This window comes from Pollachius pollachius (assembly GCF_949987615.1).
Source record: "Pollachius pollachius genome assembly, chromosome: 2".
In the NCBI taxonomy this organism is placed as follows: Eukaryota; Metazoa; Chordata; class Actinopteri; order Gadiformes; family Gadidae; genus Pollachius; species Pollachius pollachius.
Window position 1 is genome coordinate 52,895,710 of NC_136935.1, and position 24,644 is coordinate 52,920,353.

The 24,644-nt window shown below is 43.3% G+C and overlaps 2 protein-coding genes across 2 annotated transcripts in view; one reads left to right on the top strand and one right to left on the bottom strand.

Moving 5' to 3' along the window:
- The window catches only part of pkd1a (polycystic kidney disease 1a), a 111,532-nt gene extending 101,957 nt beyond the window's left edge, over positions 1-9,575 (bottom strand). The window contains exon 1 of the mRNA XM_079730424.1: positions 9,158-9,575. Within this exon, the coding sequence (XP_079586550.1) occupies positions 9,158-9,429 (272 nt within the window). The 5' untranslated portion in view covers positions 9,430-9,575. The remainder of the gene's footprint in view (positions 1-9,157) is intronic.
- Positions 9,576-16,405: 6,830 nt separating this feature from the next.
- Positions 16,406-22,215, top strand: LOC307071446 (somatostatin receptor type 5; the record flags this gene model as incomplete). The annotated part of the gene is made up of 5 exons (XM_079730425.1): positions 16,406-16,939; positions 17,035-17,175; positions 19,544-19,816; positions 20,910-21,041; positions 21,934-22,215. 5 exons carry the CDS (start codon positions 16,406-16,408, stop codon positions 22,213-22,215), a joined length of 1,362 nt encoding a protein of 453 aa, XP_079586551.1.
- Between the last annotated feature and the right edge of the window lie 2,429 nt (positions 22,216-24,644).

Sequence of the window (24,644 nt, forward strand, 5' to 3'; positions counted from 1 at the left end):
GAGTCGACTTGTTTCTGTCCGATATATACATATATATACATATACATATATATATATACACACATATATATATACACCCTATACCCTGTACCATATACCCTGTACCATATTCCCTATACCCTTTACCCTATACCATATACCCTGTACCATATACCCTATACCCTGTACCATATACCCTGTACCATATACCCTTCACCCTATACCATATACCCTGTACCATATACCCTATACCATATACCCTATACTCTTTACCCTATACCCTATACCCTTTACCCTATACCATATACCCTGTACCATATACCCTATACCATATACCCTGTACCATATACCCTATACCCTTTACCCTATACCATATACCCTGTACCATATACCCTATACCCTGTACCATATACCCTATACTCTTTACCCTATACCCTTTACCATATACCCTATACCCTTTACCATATACCCTATACCCTGTACCATAAACCCTATACTCTTTACCCTGTACCCTATACCCTAAACTCTTTACCCTATACCCTTTACCATATACCCTATACCCTGTACCATATACCCTATACTCTTTACCCTATACCCTTTACCATATACCCTATAACCTTTACCATATACCCTGTACCCTATACCCTGTACCCTATACCCTTTACCATATACCCTATACCCTATACCCTTTACCATGTACCCTATACCCTATACCATACACCATACACCATACACCCTATACCCTATAACCTTTACCCTGTACCCTATACCCTGTACCCTATACCATACACCATATACCCTATACCCTATACCATATACCCTATACCATATACCCTATAACATATACCCTATAACATATACCCTATACTCTATACCATATATCTTGCCCAACATCCACAAAATAATTCACGGGACCATGATGTGAAGTTTGAAAGGTTTACTTCTCAAAAGCAAAATACACAAATCCTTTTCCATAAAATGAGGTTATGATCAGAGAGAGAGAGAGAGAGAGAGAGAGAGAGAGAGAGAGAGAAACTCAACAAACTCATCAAAATCATCTGTGTCAGAAAAATATGTGATTATTCATACTACATTATCCTGTATACAAACACACCCTAACCACACACACACACATATGGCCATATGAATACACACACTACACACTGAGAAAGAAAGATAGCGAAAGATGAGTCATTTTTGAATTTCCACATATAATAACCAGATCCGTAGCAAAAAAGTTCCTAACCCTAAGAAGAAGACTAGAGTACCCAGGGTTTATAGCTTAGAGATATCATATAAATCTATTCTAGAATCCGACTAATAACATTCATGGACGTTTGTCAGCAGGCTCTCTAATCAACAGCCAATCAACAGACAGCCAATCAACAGACAGCCATTCAACAGACAACTGACATCCGTTTGCCCGTGGATCAAATTAATTAGTGGACTTCCACCTTGCAGCCAATCAGAAAAATGCTTTAAAGCACTGAACTCCTGTATTGAGTGTTCTCTAACCCAAACCAGGTGTTCAGCTCTCTAACCCAGACCAGGCGTTCAGCTCTCTAACCCAAACCAGGTGTTCAGCTCTCTGACCCAGACCAGGCGTTCAGCTCTCTAACCCAAACCAGGCGTTCAGCTCTCTAACCCAAACCAGGCGTTCAGCTCTCTAACCCAGACCAGGCGTTCAGCTCTCTAACCCAGACCAGGCGTTCAGCTCTCTAACCCAAACCAGGCGTTCAGCTCTCTAACCCAGACCAGGCGTTCAGCTCTCTAACCCAGACCAGGCGTTCAGCTCTCTAACCCAGACCAGGGTTAGGGTTACTTTACATGGAGTCGACTTGTTTCTGTCCGATATATACATATATATACATATACATATATATATATACACACATATATATATACACCCTATACCCTGTACCATATACCCTGTACCATATTCCCTATACCCTTTACCCTATACCATATACCCTGTACCATATACCCTATACCCTGTACCATATACCCTGTACCATATACCCTTCACCCTATACCATATACCCTGTACCATATACCCTATACCATATACCCTATACTCTTTACCCTATACCCTATACCCTTTACCCTATACCATATACCCTGTACCATATACCCTATACCATATACCCTGTACCATATACCCTATACCCTTTACCCTATACCATATACCCTGTACCATATACCCTATACCCTGTACCATATACCCTATACTCTTTACCCTATACCCTTTACCATATACCCTATACCCTTTACCATATACCCTATACCCTGTACCATAAACCCTATACTCTTTACCCTGTACCCTATACCCTAAACTCTTTACCCTATACCCTTTACCATATACCCTATACCCTGTACCATATACCCTATACTCTTTACCCTATACCCTTTACCATATACCCTATAACCTTTACCATATACCCTGTACCCTATACCCTGTACCCTATACCCTTTACCATATACCCTATACCCTATACCCTTTACCATGTACCCTATACCCTATACCATACACCATACACCATACACCCTATACCCTATAACCTTTACCCTGTACCCTATACCCTGTACCCTATACCATACACCATATACCCTATACCCTATACCATATACCCTATACCATATACCCTATAACATATACCCTATAACATATACCCTATAACATATACCCTATACTCTATACCATATATCTTGCCCAACATCCACAAAATAATTCACGGGACCATGATGTGAAGTTTGAAAGGTTTACTTCTCAAAAGCAAAATACACAAATCCTTTTCCATAAAATGAGGTTATGATCAGAGAGAGAGAGAGAGAGAGAGAGAGAGAGAGAGAGAGAAACTCAACAAACTCATCAAAAGTCTCTGTGGCTCCACTCATGTTTATCCTGACTGTTACACGTCGTAAACACAATAAAGTTTCCTCTCACACTTCAAAATATAGTAAGTGAATGTGCGGATGCACCAAAAATAATGCAAGTGAATTTCAAAATAAAACTGTATTGCGAATTACCAACCTTGACTATTATATTATTCACTCATGAAAATCCAAACATTATCATTAGGTTTGTTCTTTTGAAAGCCTTCTTACACTTATCCACTCTGCTTTCTTTACTTAATGTGTTCCTTTCCCTTTGCTGTCAGCTCTTTGAGCAAACCCTTCAACTTCAGATGCCAGGCAACAGGCCGTTTGAGCTTTGTCCAGAATGAGAGGTGGCTCATCAACTGGTCCTGGATCTGTGGGGTCTTGCACCTGAATCACGTGCGCTTGAGCTACTCTTTTGACCTCTAAGTCGTCGATATCCACCATTCCAGGATCTGGATTATTGGGCCTCCATATATATATATATATATATATATATATATATATATATATATATATATATATATATATATACATACATACATACACACACATATATACATATATACATACTATAACTACTATAACTATATATATATATAACTATATATAACTATATATATATATAGTTATATACAGTGGGGCAAAAAAGTATTTAGTCAGCCACCAATTGTGCAAGTTCTCCTACTTAAAAAGATGAGAGAGGCCTGTAATTTTTTTGCAAATTATGGTGGAAAATAAGTATTTGGTCAATAACAAAAGGTCATCTCAATACTTTGTTACATGCCCTTTGTTGGCAATGACAGAGGTCAAACGTTTTCTGTAAGTCTTTACAAGGTTTTCACACACTGCTGCTGGTATTTTGGCCCATTCCTCCATGCAGATCTCCTCTAGAGCAGTGATGTTTTTGGGCCTTCGCTGGGCAACACAGACTTTCAACTCCCTCCAAAGATTTTCTATGGGGTTGAGATCTGGAGACTGGCTAGGCCACTCCAGGACCTTGAAATGCTTCTTACGAAGCCACTCCTTCGTTGCCCGGGCGGTGTGTTTGGGGTCATTGTCATGCTGAAAGACCCAGCCACGTTTCATCTTCAGTGCCCTTGCTGATGGAAAGAGGTTTTCACTCAAAATCTCACGATACATGGCCCCATTCATTCTTTCCGTCACACGGATCAGATGTCCTGGTCCCTTGGCAGAAAAACAGCCCCAAAGCATGATGTTTCCACCCCCATGCTTCACTGTAGGTATGGTGTTCTTTGGATGCAACTCAGCATTCTTTCTCCTCCAAACACGACGAGTTGAGTTTTTACTAAAAAGTTCTATTTCGGTTTCATCTGACCATATGACATTCTCCCAATCCTGTTCTGGATCATCCAAATGCTCTCTAGCAAACTTCAAACGGGCCCGGACATGCACTGGCTTTAGCAGGGGGACACGTCTGGCCCTGCAGGATTTGAGTCCCTGGCGGCGTAGTGTGTTAGTGATGGTAGCCTTTGTTACTTTGGTCCCAGCTCTCTGGAGGTCATTCACTAGGTCCCCCCGTGTGGTTCTGGGATTTTTGTTCACCGTTCTTGTGATCATTTTGACCCCACAGGGTGAGATCTTGCGTGGAGCCCCAGATCGAGGGAGATTATCAGTGGTCTTGTATTCCATTTCCTAATTATTGCTCCCACAGTTGATTTCTTCACAGCAAGCTGCTTACCTATTGCAGATTCAGACTTCCCAGCCTGGTGCAGGTCTACAATTGTGTTTCTGGTGTCCTTTGACAGCTCTTTGGTGTTGGCCATAGTGGAGTTTGGAGTGTGACTGTTTGAGGTTGTGGACAGGTGTCTTTTATACTGATAAGGAGTTCAAACAGGTGCCATTAATACAGGTTACGATTGGAGGACAGAGGAGCCTCTTAAAGAAGAAGTTACAGGTCTGTGACAGCCAGAAATCTTGCTGGTTTGTAGGTGACCAAATACTTATTTTCCACCATAATTTGCAAATAAATTCTTAAAAAAAAAAAATCAGACAGTGATTTTCTGGATTTTTTTTTTTCATTTTGTCTCTCATAGCTGAGGTTTACCTATGATGAAAATTACAGGCCTCTCGTCTTTTTAAGTGGGAGAACTTGCACAATTGGTGGCTGACTAAATACTTTTTTGCCCCACTGTATATATAGTTATATGAGGGCAGGTGAAGTGGAGGACGCTATCAAACAGGCTGTGAGAAGCAGAACTTCTACACGTGAAATCAACCTTAAAATACAGTGTTAGGGTTAGGGTTAGTTCTAACCTTAACCTTTAAATAAAGGATTAGGGTTAGTTCTAACCCTTACCTTTAAATAAAGGATTAGGGTTAGGGTTAATTCTAACCCTTACCTTTAAATAAAGGGTTAGGGTTAGGGTTAGTTCCAACCTTACCTTTAAATAAAGGGTTAGGGTTAGTTCTAACCTTAACCTTTAAATAAAGGGTCAGAGTTAGTTCCAACCCTAACCTTTAAATAAACAGCATCAGGAAGGGAAAATATAAAACCAACATGGGCCAAAACTTTGTGAGGCTGTAAACGCAGAGTCACTTAAAGGAAAAGAAAATGTATTGAAATGTAAATGGAGCATAAAGATGCATTCCCGCTGCATTAGCCAAGCACATGATAGAAACCTCTAAGAGCAGATCCAAAGGAACAGTTGATGAGCCAATCACAGGCTGAACACACCCTCCTTCAGATGTACTCTTTCCTGATTGGATTGATTGACCAATAGGATTTCTTTGGCCCAAACTATTTGTGGAAACAAGATCTTTCTTCCATCCCCACCTCAAATTCTACAACATAGTGAATCCCAGTAATCGGTGTATTCTAGTAGAATAAGGACGAATCATGGATACAAAAAGAGGCAAAGTCCATTTGTTGGTTTATTGCTGTAGGAACAGTGTTACTTATTTCAATGAACGCAGCAGTCAACACGTGAGACACATGAACAGTCAACAGCAGTCAACACACATCGAAGCAGATGACTCAGGCAGTGTGTGTGTGTGTCTGTCTGTCATTATTATATAATATGGAGTTTAATTAACCAATTTCTTCCACTGGCTCAAGGAAGACTAAAAGGCTTGTGTCATTTCCCATTGATCTGCTGTTCATGGAAATACATACGGTAATGTGTGTCACAAACACACAAAAAGAGAGAGAGAGCCCATATTGTCTACCTGCTGATGCGGAGGACATTTCTTAGTCGGTTATTAACGCTGAAGAGTTAATGTTCCCAACCCATCATAGATGAGGGTAAGTCTCTCTCTCTCTCTCTCTCTCTCTCTCTCTCTCTCTCTCTCTCTCTCTCTCTCTCTCTCTCTCTCTCTCTCTCTCTCTCTCTCTCTCGATGTCATCTGTTAGTATCGCTATGGTAACACAACAAATCCTCCTTACGCCTGGCTGGTCAATCGCTCACCTCCCAGGTTATCGAAGCCAAACACTGGGTTTGTGAGTGTGCGCTTGTGTGTGCATGTGCGCGTGAGTGCGTCTAAACAAGTGTGAGAATCTAGATTCCCAGGCTGATCCCAGATGTGCAGGGGGGGCAGGGAGGAGGAGGAAGTCATTTGTCTATTTATAGACACACCACAAGTAGAAAGAAAGAAAATAATGGTAGACAAAAAGAGGGAGTGTGTGTGTTTGTGTGTCCATGCCTGCAAGAATGAGTATGGGTGTGTGTGTGTTTGTGGCACACACACACACACACACACACACAGTGATCGAATATTGTACATAATTATGGTCCTTAACTTCCCGTAATGTTCCGTGTTAGATTCAGTAATAATTTCTATATTTTCCCATTAATAATAAAGTTAATGGGTTAATTAATTAATAAAGTGGTCTGTCTGTCTGTCTGTATGTCTGTCAGCCAGTTGACTAAATGCTTCCTGGCTGTAATATGAAGAAACGTCTGTATCACAGATATGTAAGGGATAATGTAAAGAACGTCGGTCATTATCGGGAAAATAAGCCCCGACAGGGCGAACCGGCGACGTTCTACTCATTATCCCACTGCTTGCCAAAACGAAAAAATAACTTCACACAGCATGTCTTTTTACAATTACCATTTATAGTGTTGATCAGCAGAGAAATAGTCCGCCAAAGACGTTGACGTCGCTTAGCAACCGAACACGCTTGGGTTGATAAATTACCGGACTACTTGCGGAGTGATACGAAAGCTGTGAATCAGAGGCGAAAAATCCACCCTCCTTGACAGCGGTCATTATATGCTTAGCAACGGTCAATTATCAAAAAATAATACACAGCCGGAAGTCGGAAAGGCCCATGCAAGTGAACGGAGTATTCCACAGCAGAAGCAAGAGCCGTGTAATAAAGTTAGTTAGTTGATGCCTAGTTAGTTTGAAGTTAGTTTGAAGTTAGTTTAAGAGTTTGAACGAAGCATAAAGAGTTTCTCGTTGGTCGGTTTGCTGCTAATTAATCCCACGTGTTATTTTGCGACGCTCTGCGCATGTCCACAAGCTGCAGTTCAATCTGTGCCGATTTCAAACCCAGCGTCCGCGCACCCGGCAGGCATCACACAACACACACCATGATACACAACACACCATGATACACAACACAACACACCATGATACACAACACACAAAAACATGATCACAAAACACACTACACAACACAGCATGATACACAACACAACACACACCATGATACACAACACACCATGATACACAACACAACACACACCATGATACACAACACAACACACAACAACATGATCACAAAGCACACCACACAACACACACACCATGATCACACAACACAACACACACCATGATCACACAACACACACCATGATCACACAACACAACACACACCATGATCACACAACACAACACACACCATGATCACACACCACAACACACACGATCACACACCACAACACACACATGATCACACACCAGACACCATGATACACACAACACAACACACACCATTATCGCAAAACACAACACACACACACCCACCATGATCACACAGCACAACACACACCATGATCACACAACAGACACCATGATACACAGCACAACACACCATGATACACAACACAACACACCATGATCACACAACAGACACCATGATCACACAACACACACCATGATACATGATCACACAACACAACACACCATGATACATGATCACACAACACAACACACACTGATCACACAACACAACACACACCATGATCACACAACACACACCATGATCACACAACACAACACAGACAACACATACGGAAGCATATATGTAGCAAAATTCAAATGGCAATGCAATTTGCAATTCAAGCAATTCAATGCAAGTCATTACATTGTGCAACTGACAATTCATTATGCAATTTAATAATGTAATTTGAAAATACGTTATTAAAAGTGTATTTTAATATGCAAAGTGACAATGAAATCCTCAATTAACAATAAACAAAAAAGAATTTAGAAGAATTTAGTGCCTTTATTCAAATGTAAAAGCTATAGCGCCCTAAAAGAAATCTTCTGCAATACGAGAGAAAGAGTTTTGCGGATTTAAATATCATTTGAATTCTGCAACAGACGGAGCTCGGTGAATTGCATTGCAATCACGGGGGCGCTATAGCTTTTACATTTGAATAAAAGCACTCCAAAAATGCGACAAAATGTTATAAACACACCATGATCACACAGCACACACACACACACACACACACAACACACACCATGATCACACAACACAACACACACCATGATCACACAACATGATCACTCAATACACACCATGATCACGCAACACACACCATGATCACACAACCACACACACACACACACACACACACACACCATGATCACACAACAAACACCATAATCTTACAACACACACCATGATCTTACAACACACACCATGATCACACAACACAACCCCCCCCACACACACACACACCATGATCACACAACACACACACATGATCACAAAACGAACACCATGATCACAAAACGCAACACAACACACACACACACACACACACACACACACCACATATCATGAACAAACAACACACACCATGATAAACATTAGGAACAACATAAACTAATAGATTATATATACTAATGTTCTCTTGTATAGTAAAATAACAAACAGAATCAATCAACACACCAGACAGACAATACGATAGATAGATAGATAGATAGATAGATAGATAGATAGATAGATAGATAGATAGATAGATAGATAGATAGATAGATAGATAGATAGATAGATAGATAGATAGATAGATAGATGTCCCTGTACATGAGGGGTACTCACAGTACGCTGGTGGCCATAGGGAGGTCGGCGGCGGCTGGCGCCCTGTGGAGGCCGATGTGAGAGCAGTTGACCCCGCAGAGCCCGCGGGGCCCCACCGGCAGACAGGTACAGTTCCCAGGGCACGGGCTGCAGGCCGGGCCCTGCTCCCCGGACGGCGTGGGCTCCAGCGCGGCCAGGCAGCAGAACACGAGCAGCAGGGCCGGGAGCAGGCCCTGCCGCTGGACCCGGGCGCCGTGTCCCCGCCTGGGTCCTCCAGGGTCTCGACGAGGCATCGCTCAGTCGCAGCTCATCCTCCGGGTCTCTGCTCCTCTCGGTGCGGAGAAAACGATTAACTTTTGCGACGATTCATGTGACAAAAGAGAGGGGAGCTTTTGAAGACGTGTTTTGTAATCCTCTCGGTCGGTTTTCATGAGATGCTTTTTCCTTCAGTCTAACGGAACTCGCAACAGAATCTTTTCAGGGAAAAAAACTTGTGTTGAACTTCCTCAGTCCCTCCTCCTCCTCCTCCTCCTCCTCCTCCTCCTCCTCCGGCTGCAGTAGCGCCCGGCGCCGCCATCTGATCGCAGAGAACCCTCGCTGCTATATTATTATATAGCCTATGTAGGTCCTACCGTTAGATGCATCGTAGTAGCCTACATTATACAATGTAAAGTCAAATACACTGTTAACAATCTTCTGCAAACTAAAAGTTTAGTGGAGAATTCTGCTTCAGTGGTGGAAAGATCTCACGTTACAGATTGGCGTGTGTGTGTGTGTGTGTGTGTGTGTGTGTGTGTGTGTGTGTGTGTGTGTGTGTGTGTGTGTGTTACGACCCCAAATAGTATAACAAAGAATATTTTGTTTCCCGGGGGAAAAGGAGGAGACACTGACGGAAGTAACGGTTAGCAAAAAGGTTTATTGACGTGCCAAAGAACTAAGAACCACTTTCCCAAAAGAGTAAAGCTCAACAAAAGAACTAACTACAATCCAACCAAATACTCCACTACTTAGAACCAATAACTCACTACCCGATCCACAAGATGACAACAACGGCACTCCGTCACTAGCTCCCACACACCCAATCGCCGACTGCTTGATGGCACAAAAGGCCCGGTGCGCCTGTCTGCTCCCAGTTTATAGTCATATAGTCATCAGGCGAGCACAGGTGCACTCAATTTCCTGATTGCTAGGGTTCCAATCAGAAAGGGGGGGGGGAGGGCATCAATCTGGGGAGAGAACACAGTGAAACACAAACAACACACTACGTCCATAACAGTGTGTGTGTGTGTGTGTGTGTGTGTGTGTGTGTGTGTGTGTGTGTGTGTGTGTGTTGGTAACGTATAATGAAACACTTTATTGATTGATTAGTGTTGTTGCAGATTATCGCCTCAATCATGAATAAAATTCATGAGAAGTACACTATGTGGAAATTCATTATAAACGTCCTGATTTCTGAAATGAGTTCACAAGAGCCACATGCTTTTAGAAAAATAGGGTTAGGGCTGCTCCTAGCCGTAACCCTATTCATAGAGGCTTAGGGTTATTGCTCTGGTCTGTAGTGTCTAACTCAGTGTAAGGAGGGCTCTGGTCTGTAGTGTCTAACTCAGTGTAAGGAGGGCTCTGGTCTGTAGTGTCCAACTCAGTGTAAGGAGGGCTCTGGTCTGTAGTGTCCAACTCAGTGTAAGGAGGGCTCTGGTCTGTAGTGTCCAACTCAGTGTAAGGAGGGCTCTGGTCTGTAGTGTCCAACTCAGTGTAAGGAGGGCTCTGGTCTGTAGTGTCCAACTCAGTGTAAGGAGGGCTCTGGTCTGTAGTGTCTAACTCAGTGTAAGGAGGGCTCTGGTCTGTAGTGTCTAACTCAGTCAAACAGTGGCGGTTATAGGCATGGGCGAAACAGGCAGCCACCCAGGTCGCCATATTTGTGGGGGGCGCCAAATTACATGGGGGCGCCACGCGCAGTTAAAAAATAAATAATCATCCGCATCATGAAGTAGCCTACCGTAACGTCGTGTGGGGAATTGGCATATTGGCGCCCCCTCTGGCTGCAGGTGCACCTGCTCGTCGAGAAGGTGCCGTGCACAGACGGACTGGAACCCCCTACGAAGTCCGTAGGGTCATGATGACACACCGACCACACACACAGTCACACACACTCCACCCAGGAGGCTGTCTCCAAGGCCCTGGGGACGCTGATCTCTACTGATGTCCGGTAAGGTCACCTGTTGGGTGGCGGCAGGGTCACCCCGGGGGGCAGGGGGGTCAGGGAGAGGGGGGCGGACCCTCTGCTGTCCCCTCCGATCACACCTGGATGCCCCACACCTCCTAATCGCTCAGGCAGGAGAGAGACTCCATCCTCCGGTGTGTCTCTGTGTGTGTCTCTGTGTGTGTCTCTGTGTGTGTCTGTGTGTGTCTGTGTGTGTCTGTGTGTTTCTCTGTGTGTTCTGTCACCTTGGCAGAACTAAGGAGGAAGGTTCACAGGTGGAAACTGATTGTGTGGGAATGAACAGGAAGGCACTGAATTATTGAGAATAAATTATTGTTTGGTTTAGTTAGTTTGTTTTTATGTGTATGTGTGTTTGTAAGAGAGAGATATAGAGAGTAATAGGGAGTGATATAGAGTGATAGAGAGAGTTAGAGAGAGAGGGATAGAGAGAGAGTATATTTAGTACACTTTAAGGCGCTCTATATCAGCCTGCTCTACATCAGCCTGCTCTATATCAGCCTGCTCTATATCAGCCTGCTCTATATCATCCTGCTCTACATCAGCCTGCGCTATATCAGCCTACTCTACATCACCCTGCTCTACATCATCCTGCTCTATATCAGCCTGCTCTATATCAACCTGCTCTACATCACCCTGCTCTACATCAGCCTGCTCTACATCAGCCTACTCTACATCACCCTGCTCTATATCAGCCTGCTCTATATCAGCCTGCTCTATATCACCCTGCTCTACATCACCCTGCTCTATATCAGCCTGCTCTATATCAGCCTGCTCTACATCAGCCTACTCTACATCAGCCTGCTCTACATCAGCCTGCTCTATATCAGTCTGCTCTACATCAGCCTGCTCTACATCAGCCTACTCTATATCAGCATACTCTATATCAGCCTGCTCTACATCAGCCTGCTCTATATCAGCCTACTCTATATCAGCCTGCTCTACATCAGCCTGCTCTATATCAGCCTGCTCTATATCAGCCTACTCTATATCAGCCTGCTCTACATCAGCCTGTTCTATATCAGCCTGCTCTATATCATCCTGCTCTATATCAGCCCGCTCTATATCAGCCTGCACCTACGTGTCAACCCTACGTGTGTGTAAGTTTATGTTACAGCTCCATCCTGCCATGGCAGGTCAACATAGCAACACCAAATGCACTATCCGCTAGGGCATTTAGACAAGGTCTGCGCCCGCCAGTAGAGCAGAAAAACTGTAAATGAGATGGAAGATGGAACTCTGATTGGTTTATGCATGTTACGCCCAAAAATACGCCTAGAGGCTAACAGTTTTTCTCAATCGTTTAAAAATGTTTTCTGAAACTACAGCTCAATTTCTCAAAACTCTAAACAATAACCTGAGAAGGGTTAATAATTTTGTCAAAACTCTGCAGATTCTTCTCAAAACTGTTTTTTTCCACCAAACAGTAAACACAGCTATCAAATGAATATCTCTTAGAGAGCGTCAATTAAACACTGGTGTGATCAATTCAAAACACTTCCATCAAAATACTATTTACATATGTTTTGGCTTCATGAAGCCATGTTACATATTCCAATGCATACAATTGTTTAGAAATAGCTTTCTTTTTCTTTTTAAAGTTGCAATTAGGTGGTACATATAGTATAAAGACTGTTACCATATTGTAATACAATACTGTGAATATAAATATTGCATTGACACAATTGTATCAGAATAGGATACAATGCATATTTGTCTATCCAATGAGCTCCAATGGGCTAAACTCACAATCCCAGCTTCCCAGAGTTATATTGTACACATATAGTTGATACGTCAACATTGTTCTGACATTGTTACCTATTTTGGCAAATTACAGTAGAGTAATTGCTCTGATAAGTAAAATGAAAACTCTACAATCAGGAAAATGTTTAGACTAGTCTTTCGCGGGATGTAATGATGAAATCAGTGCACAAGTACAAAAAGACTGCATGAAAAGCTTTTCGTAGGCCAACAAAAAATAAAAATAAGAATATAAATGAGGGGAAACAAATCTACATGTAAATCAGTCTGTATCCGACCTACGATCCTGATCAGGCCAAAGGGCCATATCTACAACACAGTAGAAAACGCCTGAGGCCTCTTTTATGCTCTGACACATGATTGAAGTGTTTTGCCAATTGAGTTTGAACAGGTGAGAAGTGAGTTAGACTTATTGGTAATAAGTTGTTGCGTTTTGAAGGCCAGTGTTTCCAGGTGAACCAAGTGTGCTAAATTATGAGATTTGTGCTTAGAGTTTTGCAAAAATGTGATTTAGAATTTCTACATGTGTGAAAACAGTGGAATTGTGCTTAGAGTTTATCAGTCTGGAGTCTTGTAGTTGATGTATGAGCTTCAAGTTTTCAGAATTGTGTGCATAGTTCCATTTTTTATGTGTATACAATCGAGAAAAACTGTAAGCTACTTCAGACCAACCCATTTTAGAATTGCGTCGGGCACAAGAGTAATTTATCCGACGGTATAATAGCAACAGAGATTCGCCCACAAAGCTACTTGCCTTTTGCGGTTCATACTTGTGTTTCAGACCGTTAAAATAGGACCCTTATTGACTAAGTTAGTTAGTGAGTGTCTTAGTGAGTTAGTGTCTTAGTTAGTGAGTGTCTTAGTTAGTAAGTGTCTTAGTTAGTGAGTGTCTTAGTTAGTGAGTGTCTTAGTTAGTGAGTGTCTTAGTGAGTTAGTGTCTTAGTGAGTTAGTGTCTTAGTTAGTTAGAAGATAAATCATCTGGAGGAGCTAGACGGCCTGGTTGACCTTTGGGCGAACAGCACTCTCTATTTTCTATCCTCTCCTCCTCCTCCTCCGCTGGATCATAGCTGCTCTGTCTTTACTTCTCAGATTGTTCTAAGGAACAGAGAAGAACCCATAATGTACTGAAGAGCATATGAGGATGAACGCATGAATCTAACCCACATATATGTGTGTCCACACATACACACAAACACAGACTCACACATACACACACACACACACACACACACACACACAGACAACCAGACACACACACACACACACACACACACACACACACACACACACTCACACACACGCACACACCCGCACACACACGTACTCACACACACACACACACACAGACACACATAGAGACACACACACACACACACACACACCCCTTTAGCTTTAACTGCTTTTAGGATTCCCCATTTCTCTCTCATCAATAGACATGAATAGAGGATATTTATAGACCAATCTCCCTTCCTCTCTCCCTACCACTCCTTCTGTGTATCTTTATCTCTCTCTGTATCCCTCTTCCTACCTCTCCTCCTATGCTCTACTCTCTCTCTCTCTCTCCAGCTCCCTCTCCATTTCTCTCCCTCTCTAGCTCTCTCCCTCTCACTTTTCCTCTGTCTTTCTCTCTCTCTCTCTCTCGCTCATCCTCTGTTTCTCACTCTCCCTCGCGCGCCCTCTCTCTCACTATTCCTCCGTCCTTCTCTATTCTCTCGGTCTTTGGATAAGATTAAAAAAACGCCCGCAGTGGGGTAAAGTTGGAGGATCAGTCGACGGCAGATGAGCGCCAAGGAGCGGATAGATCTGATCGCACTATGGCCAGTGATTGATTGGACAGTGATTGATTGAGGACATAGCATCACGAACATAGAAGACGGCTTGGTCGGAGTTAACCCTATATTGAAAAGGTAAGACTGATTCTAATTGAAACGGTTTGGATGTTTAATCAATTGGAATTAGCCGAACAGTGTGAATGTGTAGAGATTTCAATGGGACTTCATTTAAAACTATACACGGGAATCTTTTTAATCCGTTTCTGTCTGTAAATCATTTCTGTAAAGCCAGTCAGATAAGAGTTAGAGATAAGAGTCTAACAAGCTGCTATGAGAAAAGAGGACTCCTCTAGCTACAATGAGGTTCATTCATTTAATATATAATTAATTTGCATGATCTCTTATTGATGCAGAACAGATCAGAAGATCTGATCACCGTCGGTGGAGACAACAGTTGAGCTTTGAGGTTAATTGTGCATGCAGGTGATTCTATATCCAGTCTATATTTATCTATATATCTATACGGTATATACTCTATTGATATTCAGTCTACTTATATCTATTTATCTATACGGTATAAACTCTATACTCTATATCCAGTCTATTAATATCTACATATCTAAGGTATATACTCTATATCATACGGGATATACTGTATACTCTATTCGGTTGTATTTTGTCTCTTCATCTCTTGGCTTTAAAACGGCGACAGAAAGACCCGCGTGTTCCCTGCATGCGTTTTAAAAATCCGTCGCTGGTGGATGAGAGATGATAGATCTGATAGATCCGCTGTTGATGGTTATTTTCATTGTACCGAAGGACAGATAATAAGGACGGACAATACACTAAAAACAACAACCACAAGTTCTACTTTGATTCTCCAAACCAAAAACACATCCCGACCTGTAGCCTTTACAATCCCAACCTATTCTCATCCCCCCTTCATCACAACAAGCTTTGTACAACAGGAGTCAGAACGGCCTCTTAACATTCTTAAAAACCAAACTCTATCCCATCGGTCCGGTATCCACAGCCTCCAACATCAGCCTCTGACGTCAGTCTCTATTGTCAGCCTCTAACATCAGCCTCTAACCCCAGCCTCTAACATCAGCCCCTGACGTCACCTCTAACCCCAGCCTCTATCGTCAGCCTCTAAACTATCCCATTGGTCGGGTAGCCACAGCCTCTAACATCAGCCTCTAAACCATCCCATTGGTTGTGTAGCCACAGCCTCTAACATCAGCCTCTAAACCATCCCATTGGTTGTGTAGCCACAGCCTCTAACATCAGCCTCTAAACCATCCCATTGGTCGGGTAGCCACAGCCTCTAACATCAGCCTCTAAACCATCCCATTGGTCGGGTAGCCACAGCCTCTAACATCAGCCTCTAAACCATCCCATTGGTCGGGTAGCCACAGCCTCTAACATCAGCCTCTAAACCATCCCATTGGTCGGGTAGCCACAGCCTCTAACATCAGCCTCTAAACTATCTCATTGGTCCTGTAGCCACAGCCTCAATGGCGGAGGAGACGTCCTCCCCCTTGCCCTTCTCCTCCTCCCAAGCGTTCCCCCCCAACGCCTCGGCCAACGAGTCTCTTCAGAGCGTCCCGTTCGAGGGCAGTAGCACGCTGCTCACGGCGCTGGTGTCGCTCACGGTGATGGTGGTGGGGCTGGCGGGCAACACGCTGGCCATCTACGTGGTGCTGCGCCACGCAAAGATGAAGACGGTCACCAACATCTACATCCTGAACCTGGCGGTGGCTGACGAGCTGTACATCGCAGGGCTGCCCTTCCTCACCACACAGAACGTTCTCTCCTACTGGCCCTTCGGCTCCTTCCTGTGCCGCGTGGTCATGACCGCCGACTCCATGACCCAGTTCACTTCCATCTTCTGCCTGACCGTGATGTCGGTGGACCGCTACCTGGCAGTGGTCCACCCCATCCGCAGCACGCGCTGGAGACACCCCCACATGGCCAAGGGCGTGAGCGTGACCGTGTGGGCCGTTTCCTTCGTGGTGGTGCTGCCTGTGGTCATCTTCTCCGACGTCCAGGTGAGGCTCCTCCTCCTCCTCCTCCTCATCCTCCTATTCTGTCCATCAGGTAATGTTCAGTGTATTCTTTACATTGATTCCACTTTTCCTCTCAGGAAACCTTCAACTCGTGCAACATGATCTGGCCGGAGCCCAAGAACGTGTGGTCGACGGCCTTCATCCTCTACACAGCCACGCTGGGCTTCTTCGGGCCGCTCTTCATCATCTGCCTCTGCTACCTCCTCATCGTCATCAAGGTGCCTTATTCATTTGTGTGTGTGGAAGTTTGTGTGTGTGTGTTTAATGTACCTCATTATGTGCACCTTCTGATCTTCAACATAACATTTCAAACATCCCCCTAATCTTTTCATCATCATCATCATCATCATCATCATCAACATTGACACTATCTTAATCATTATCATCATCGTCCTTATCATCTTTAACATCATTATCATCCTTAACGTCATTATCATCCTTTATCATCAGTCATTATCTTATCTTGTCATAGTTTTTCTCAATCGTTTTTCTCAAACACGTTTTCTGAAACTATAGCTCAAATTCTCAAAACTCTAAACACAAAACAAAGAGTCAACCATTTTGTCCAAACTCCACAAATCTCTTTCAAAATGAAACACTGCACTCATATCCATGTCCTCTCTTTTCAAAACGGATTCTTTCCACCAAAACGATAAACAGAGCTATCATATGAATATCTCTTAGAGAGCATCAATTTAACACTGGTGTGATACATAAAAAAATGAAATCACACATAAAACACTTCCATCAAAATACTGTTTACATATGCTTTGGCCTCATGAGGCCATGTTACATATTCAAATGTATAAAATTGCTTCCCAGAGTCATACCGTACACCTATAGTTGATACTGCAGCATTGTTGGAGTTCTGAGAATACAGTTTTTCTCGATTGTATACGCACAAAAAATGGACTCCAGACTGCTAAACTCTAAACACAATTCCATTGTTTTCATATATATAGATATTCTAAATCACATTTTTGCAAAACTCTATGCACAAATCTCATTATTTAGCGCACTTGATTCACCTGGAAAAAAATTGCCTTCAAAACGCCACACCCAATCACCTGTTCAAACTGAACTGACAAAACACTTCAATCAAGTGTGAGAGCATAAAAGAGGCCTCAGGTGAGCTCTGCTGTGTATACTGTGGAGTTGGGATACAGACTGATTTACATGGGGATCTGTTTCACTGTATTTATATTCTTTTTTTTTGTTACTTTTGTTTTTGCCAACGAAAAGGTTTTTTTGCAGTCAGTTCAGCTGAACATTTTACTGTATTACAGTAACAAATAAATATTTGCTTTGTTACTTTAACCTTTTCCTATCTAAATATTTTCTTACTATAGTGTTTTTTTTTAACTTATCAGTTCAATTACTGTACTGTGAGTTTTTTCCTAAATAGGTAACATTGAATTACAGTTTTTCTCAATCGTTTAAACATGTTTTCTGAAACTATAGCTCAATTTCTCAAAACTCTAAACACAAAACTGAAAAGAGTTAACTATTTTGTCCAAACTCCACAAATCTTTTTCAAAATGAAACACTGCAATCAAAACCATGTTCTCTCTTCTCAAAACTGATTTTTTTTACAAAAACAATAAACAAAGCTATCCTTTTAATATCTCTTAGAGCGCATCAATTAAACACATACATTTAAAAGACTTGTTTTAGCTTCATGAGGCCATGTTAGATATTCAAATGTATGACATTTTAGAAATAGCTTCCTTTTTAAAGTTGCAATAGCAATGGTATGGTACATAGAGTATAAAGACTGCTGCCATATTGTAATACAATGCTGTGCATATATCATATAAATATTACATTGACACAATCGTATCAGCATAGGATACAATTCATATTTGTCTATCCAATGAGCTATCACAATCCCAGCTTACCAGAGTCATACTGTATACCTATAGTTGATACTGCAACATTGTTGGAGATACATGTAAATCAGTCTGTATCCCAACTCCACAGTATACACAGCAGAGCTCACCTGAGGCCTCTTTTATGCTCTCACACATGATTGAAGTGTTTTGCCAGTTCAGTTTGAACAGGTGAGAAGTGAGTGAGACCAATTGGTAATTGGGTGTGGCGTTTTGAAGGCCAGTGTTTTCCAGGTGAAAGTGAAAGTCTGCTAAATGATTTGATTTGTGCTTTGAGTCTTGCAAAAATGTGATTTAAAATTTCTAATGAGTGAAAACAATGGAATTGTGAGTTTAGCAGTCTGGAGTCTGGTAGTTGATACATGAGTTTCAAGTTTTCAGAATTGTGTGCATAGTTCCTCATTATCGATCCTCCTCCTCATTATTGATCCCCCTCCTCATTATCGATCCTCCTCATTATCGATCCTCCTCCTCATTACCGATCATCCTCCTCATTATTGATCCTCCGCTTTATTGAACTCCTCCTCCTCATTAAACTCCTCCTCCTCCTTATTGAACTCTTCCACCTCATGATACTCCTCCTCCTTATTGAACTCCTCCACCTCATGATACTCCTCCTCCTTATTGAACTCCTCCACCTCATGATACTCCTCCTCCTTATTGAACTCCTCCACCTCATGATACTCCTCCTCCTCAGGTCAAATCCTCCGGCATGCGGGCGGGGTTCACCAAGCGGCGGCGGTCTGAGCGTAAGGTGACCCGCATGGTGGTGGTGATCGTGGTGGTGTTTGTGCTCTGCTGGCTGCCGTTCTTCATCATCAACATTGTGAACCTGGTGGTCATCATCCCGGAGTCCAGCACCACGGCCGGGATCTACTTCTTCTCCGTCATCCTGTCCTACGCTAACTCCTGCGCTAACCCGCTGCTCTACGGCTTTCTGTCGGACAACTTCAGGCAGAGCTTCAAGAAGGTCTGGAAGCAAACTTATGTCAGAAAACAATCATCATGTATCATTGGCCTGATAAACAGACCATAGTTTAACTTTAAGGAGGATGGGGACGTTTCATTAAAGGAAGGCGTATCATAACCAGTTCTCCTTAAAGACCAACGAACCTCATCCATGAATCAGTCAGAGCTTCTTCTTCTCTTTAACATGAGCATGGAGCTCATTTACTCCAACCTTCACTGAAGGCAATTAGAATAAAGTATTGTGTTGTTGTGTAAGGAGAAAGCCTTCAGTTCGGTCTGTTTATATTCCCTTTCATTCCCCTTAGAATCTAATTTATACCTTAAATCGTCACAATGTTCCTCTGAAATGACAAGGTGCCATTTTAGTTCTGGAAACGTTTGATTCCATGGAAACTAATGAGTTCCCTTTTCTATCTAGCATGTTGTGACCTCCCAACCCCAATACTCACTATACAACAACCAGTTTATGTTTTATGAATTTAATCTCTAACTGATCATTCTGGCCTGTCAGACGTCTCTCCAGAGTAGATACCAGGCCGTCTCACAGTGGCATCCTCCCTGTCTCTGACTCAGAGTGTCTCTGGAGAGTTGAGCTTAAAATGCCTTCCTTCATGAATGTCAACTGGCAGTTTGATTTTGATTTGATTCAAGATGGGCCATCAGTGATTACACAGGGGAAAACAAATTGTCTCCCATCATATGAATATTTGACATTTCTGCTTTCTGCTTGAGTCATTTCTGCATCCAGTTTCCTTATAATGACCCCAGTGGGGTCGTAATGGAAGACATAATGATGCAGTTAACCCTTATTCACAGTTTATTTATTCTGTTTGCATATTGTTGTTTCCTGCTGGGCCGTCCGCTGTCAGCACTGAAGGACTCGCCTCCACACAGACACTGAGTGGTCATTAGGGTTAGGGTTATGGTTAGGTTAACCCTAACCCTCCACACAGACACTGAGCGGTCATTAGGGTTAGGGTTAGGGTTAGGTTAACCCTAACCCTAACCCTAACCCTCCACACAGACACTGAGCGGTCATTAGGGTTAGGGTTAGGGTTAACCTAACCCTAACCCTAACCCTACTTGATTTCCAGGTTCTCTGCGTGAGAAGTTTCCGGCGTAAGACCAACGGCGTGGAGGACGGGGACCCCAGCGCCCCACGTACCGAGAAAACCACCACACAAAACGGGCCCTACCCGTCCCCCGGGGGCCCCCACTGCAGACAGGTGGGTGTGGACCCTAACCCTAAGTGAAGACAGACAGGTGGCTGTGTAACCTAACCCTTAGTGAAGACAGACAGGTGGCTGTGTACCCTAACCCTTAGTGAAGACAGACAGGTGGGTGTGTACCCTAACCCTTAGTGAAGACAGACATGTGGCTGTGTGCCCTAACCCTTAGTAAAGACAGACAGGTGGCTGTGTGCCCTAACCCTTAGTGAAGACAGACAGGTTGGTGTGTGCCCTAACCCTTGGTGAAGACAGACAGGTGGCTGTGTACCCTAACCCTTAGTGAAGACAGACAGGTGGCTGTGTACCCTAACCCTTAGTGAAGACAGACAGGTGGCTGTGTACCCTAACCCATTGTGAAGACAGACAGGTGGCTGTGTACCCTAACCCTTAGTGAAGACAGAGAGGTGGCTGTGTACCCTAACCCTTAGTGAAGACAGACGGGTGGCTTTGTACCCTAACCCTTAGTGAAGACAGACAGCTGGCTGCGTACCCTAACCCTTAGTGAAGACAGAGAGGTGGCTGTGTACCCTAACCCTTAGTGAAGACAGACAGCTGGCTGCGTACCCTAACCCTTAGTGAAGACAGACAGGTGGCTGCGTACCCTAACCCTTAGTGAAGACAGACAGCTGGCTGCGTACCCTAACCCTTAGTGAAGACAGACAGGTGGCTGCGTACCCCAACCCTTAGTGAAGACAGACAGGTGGCTGTGTACCCTAACCCTTAGTGAAGACAGACAGGTGGCTGTGTACCCTAACCCTTAGTGAAGACAGACAGGTGGCTGTGTACCCTAACCCTTAGTGAAGATACTGAAGTTACTTTTCACAGTCCGATAGGAAAAATTTTCATTCAGCGGCTGCAGGGCTGTGATATGATTGGCTGCTTCATTCAGCGGCTGCAGGGCTGTGATATGATTGGCTGCTTCATTCAGCGGCTGCAGGGCTGTGATATGATTGGCTGCTTCATTCAGCGGCTGCAGGGCTGTGATATGATTGGCTGCTTCATTCAGCGGCTGCAGGGCTGTGATACGATTGGCTGCTTCATTCAGCGGCTGCAGAGCTGTGATATGATTGGCTGCTTCATTCAGCTGCTGCAGGGCTGTGATATAATTGGCTCGGCCACAGGAGAGTGTGTTGATTGGTCAACGCTAGGCTTCATGGCCAGGAGTGGTTAGGAGAAATATAAGGAAATCGATTAACGGGAATTAAGGGAGATCACAATATCATGCTCTAATGCTTAATGCTCACCTTAATAACCTTAATCCCCAGAAGGAAATTACCAATTTCGGTTGTCCAATCACTTAAGGAATTGTATTTGCATTGTGCGAGAATGGTAATGTGTGTATCCAATATGTTGGATAACAAGGATTTCATTTGCCTGGTAAGAGACAGCGATTCCCCAGAGTAGTAGAAATGTCCTATTATATTTGGTCTTTGCATGGTGATTCTAGTGACTAGCCCAGAGCCACAGCGAAAACACACATTCTGCAAATACAATCTCAAGTCCTACAAAAGCTGATGTAATGTCCCTGATGCTTAATTTGTCCTTGGGGAGTTCATCTTAATAAACTGGCTGAACCTCAAAATGGCCTATTTCCAAACTGACTTTTCGTTGTTCAAAGAGAGCCAAAGGGTTTCAACACAACATAATGTCATGATAATATATGAGACGTGCAGCCCGCTTTGGTTGTAATTATAAAATGTATAAACAACAAATGATAATGCAGAAATAATGAACTGCTCTATGGAGACACTAACGTTAGACTGGAACTGCACTCCTTTTGGATATCTAGGATCATTTTTTGTCAACCTGCTTTTTTTTCCTTTCAGAAAAAATATATTATTTGTTAAGTGTGCGGGGACTGGGTTCTATATTCATAGTTCCTGCTGCTGTTCTTCAGTCTAACTTAAGGTCGCTCTACGGGGGCTGATGGGGAGGTTAGTTTTAGCGTAAGGGCTAACCCTAACCCTAACCCTGTCTCATCAGGGCTCGGGTTAGGGCTAACCCTAACCCTGTCTCATCAGGGTTAGGGCTAGGGCTAACCCTAACCCTGATGAGACAGGTGAAAGGTAGGCATTAGGAGTCAAGGGGGTGTTAGTTTTAGTATTCTGAAGGGCATGTTATTCTGGTATTCATCACATGCAGGGAATATCTCTTTATGAGTCAAATATTTTGTGCTGAAAGTGCTACGCAGCAAAGGTCAGGATTGGATGAACATTGATCAAATATCTAGCTTCTTATAAGGGGTTAAAAAAAATGGCATTGTTTCCATGACAGAGTTTTCGAGTGTTGAGTTCCAGCAAATTGATTGGTAGTTTATATTTTTAGAATAAATCAATGTGGCCCACGGTATAAATAAATGTAGGGTGGGCCAGTCCATAAACCAAGCATGTTAGCATGGGTTAGATGATGTGATAGGGAGGGAGATAAACCAGGGGAGTTGAGAACCCCTGGTTTAGCCAGTTTATCTAGCCCACTAACTTTAACCAACCCACCATAATTAAAACAACAGGGCTTGTTATGAGCAGAACTTCAGATGCGGCATTCTTGGTGTTTGGTAAGGGTTTGAGTTATGATTCCATCTCTGTGGGGGTCTCTTAAAGTTGTTGGCCTTGCGCACAGTTGTTGACGGGGGGGGGGGGAGACCGTACCGCCCATGCGCTGATAAGCCGCTTCAGGTCGAAGCAAGACACCTCAGTTTCACGTCGGTGTCCGGTTCGCCCTGCATTTTCAGAGACCCCCACAGATATTTGATTTTGCTGCTTTCATGGGAGCCAGGGTTACTAACTAACTAACCCTAACCATAGCCAGACCTCTCTCTATGGGAGCTCAGCTCCCATAGAGAGAGGTCAGGGTTACTAACTAACTAACCCTAACCATAGCCAGACCTCTCTCTATGGGAGCTCAGCTCCCATAGAGAGAGGTCAGGGTTACTAACTAACTAACCCTAACCATAGCCAGACCTCTCTCTCTGGGAGCTCAGCTCCCAGAGAGAGAGGTCTGGGTTACTAACTAACCCTAACCATAGCCAGACCTCTCTCTATGGGAGCTCAGCTCCCATAGAGAGAGGTCAGGGTTACTAACTAACTAACCCTAACCATAGCCAGACCTCTCTCTATGGGAGCTCAGCTCCCGTTGGCCCTCCCCTAACTCCAACCCTGTGTTTGGTCCATCAACTTCACGCTGAGCTTGGTTCACACAGTGTGAGACAGAGGACAGCATGCTACCTCAGAGCCCTCACATACAAAGGCAGATGGGTAGCATAGCATAGCATATGATAGCATAGCGTAGCATATGATTGACTGTCAATGCTAGCATTCCAACAGGGGAGGCAATATTTAATATTTAATATTTTTTGCCCGGTATGTCTTTCCACCATGCTTGATATTTTCCAGTGTGCCCCTTAAAGCAATTCTTTCTCACAGGTTTTATTTCACTTATTTTACTAATTGATTTGTTATGTAATCCTAAATTCTTCTTATTGAGCATTACGAACCAACAACAAGGTAACACACAGTCTCTGAGCCTTCCTCTTAGAAACACACAAACACACACATGCCCATAGGACACACACACACACACACACCACACACACACACACAC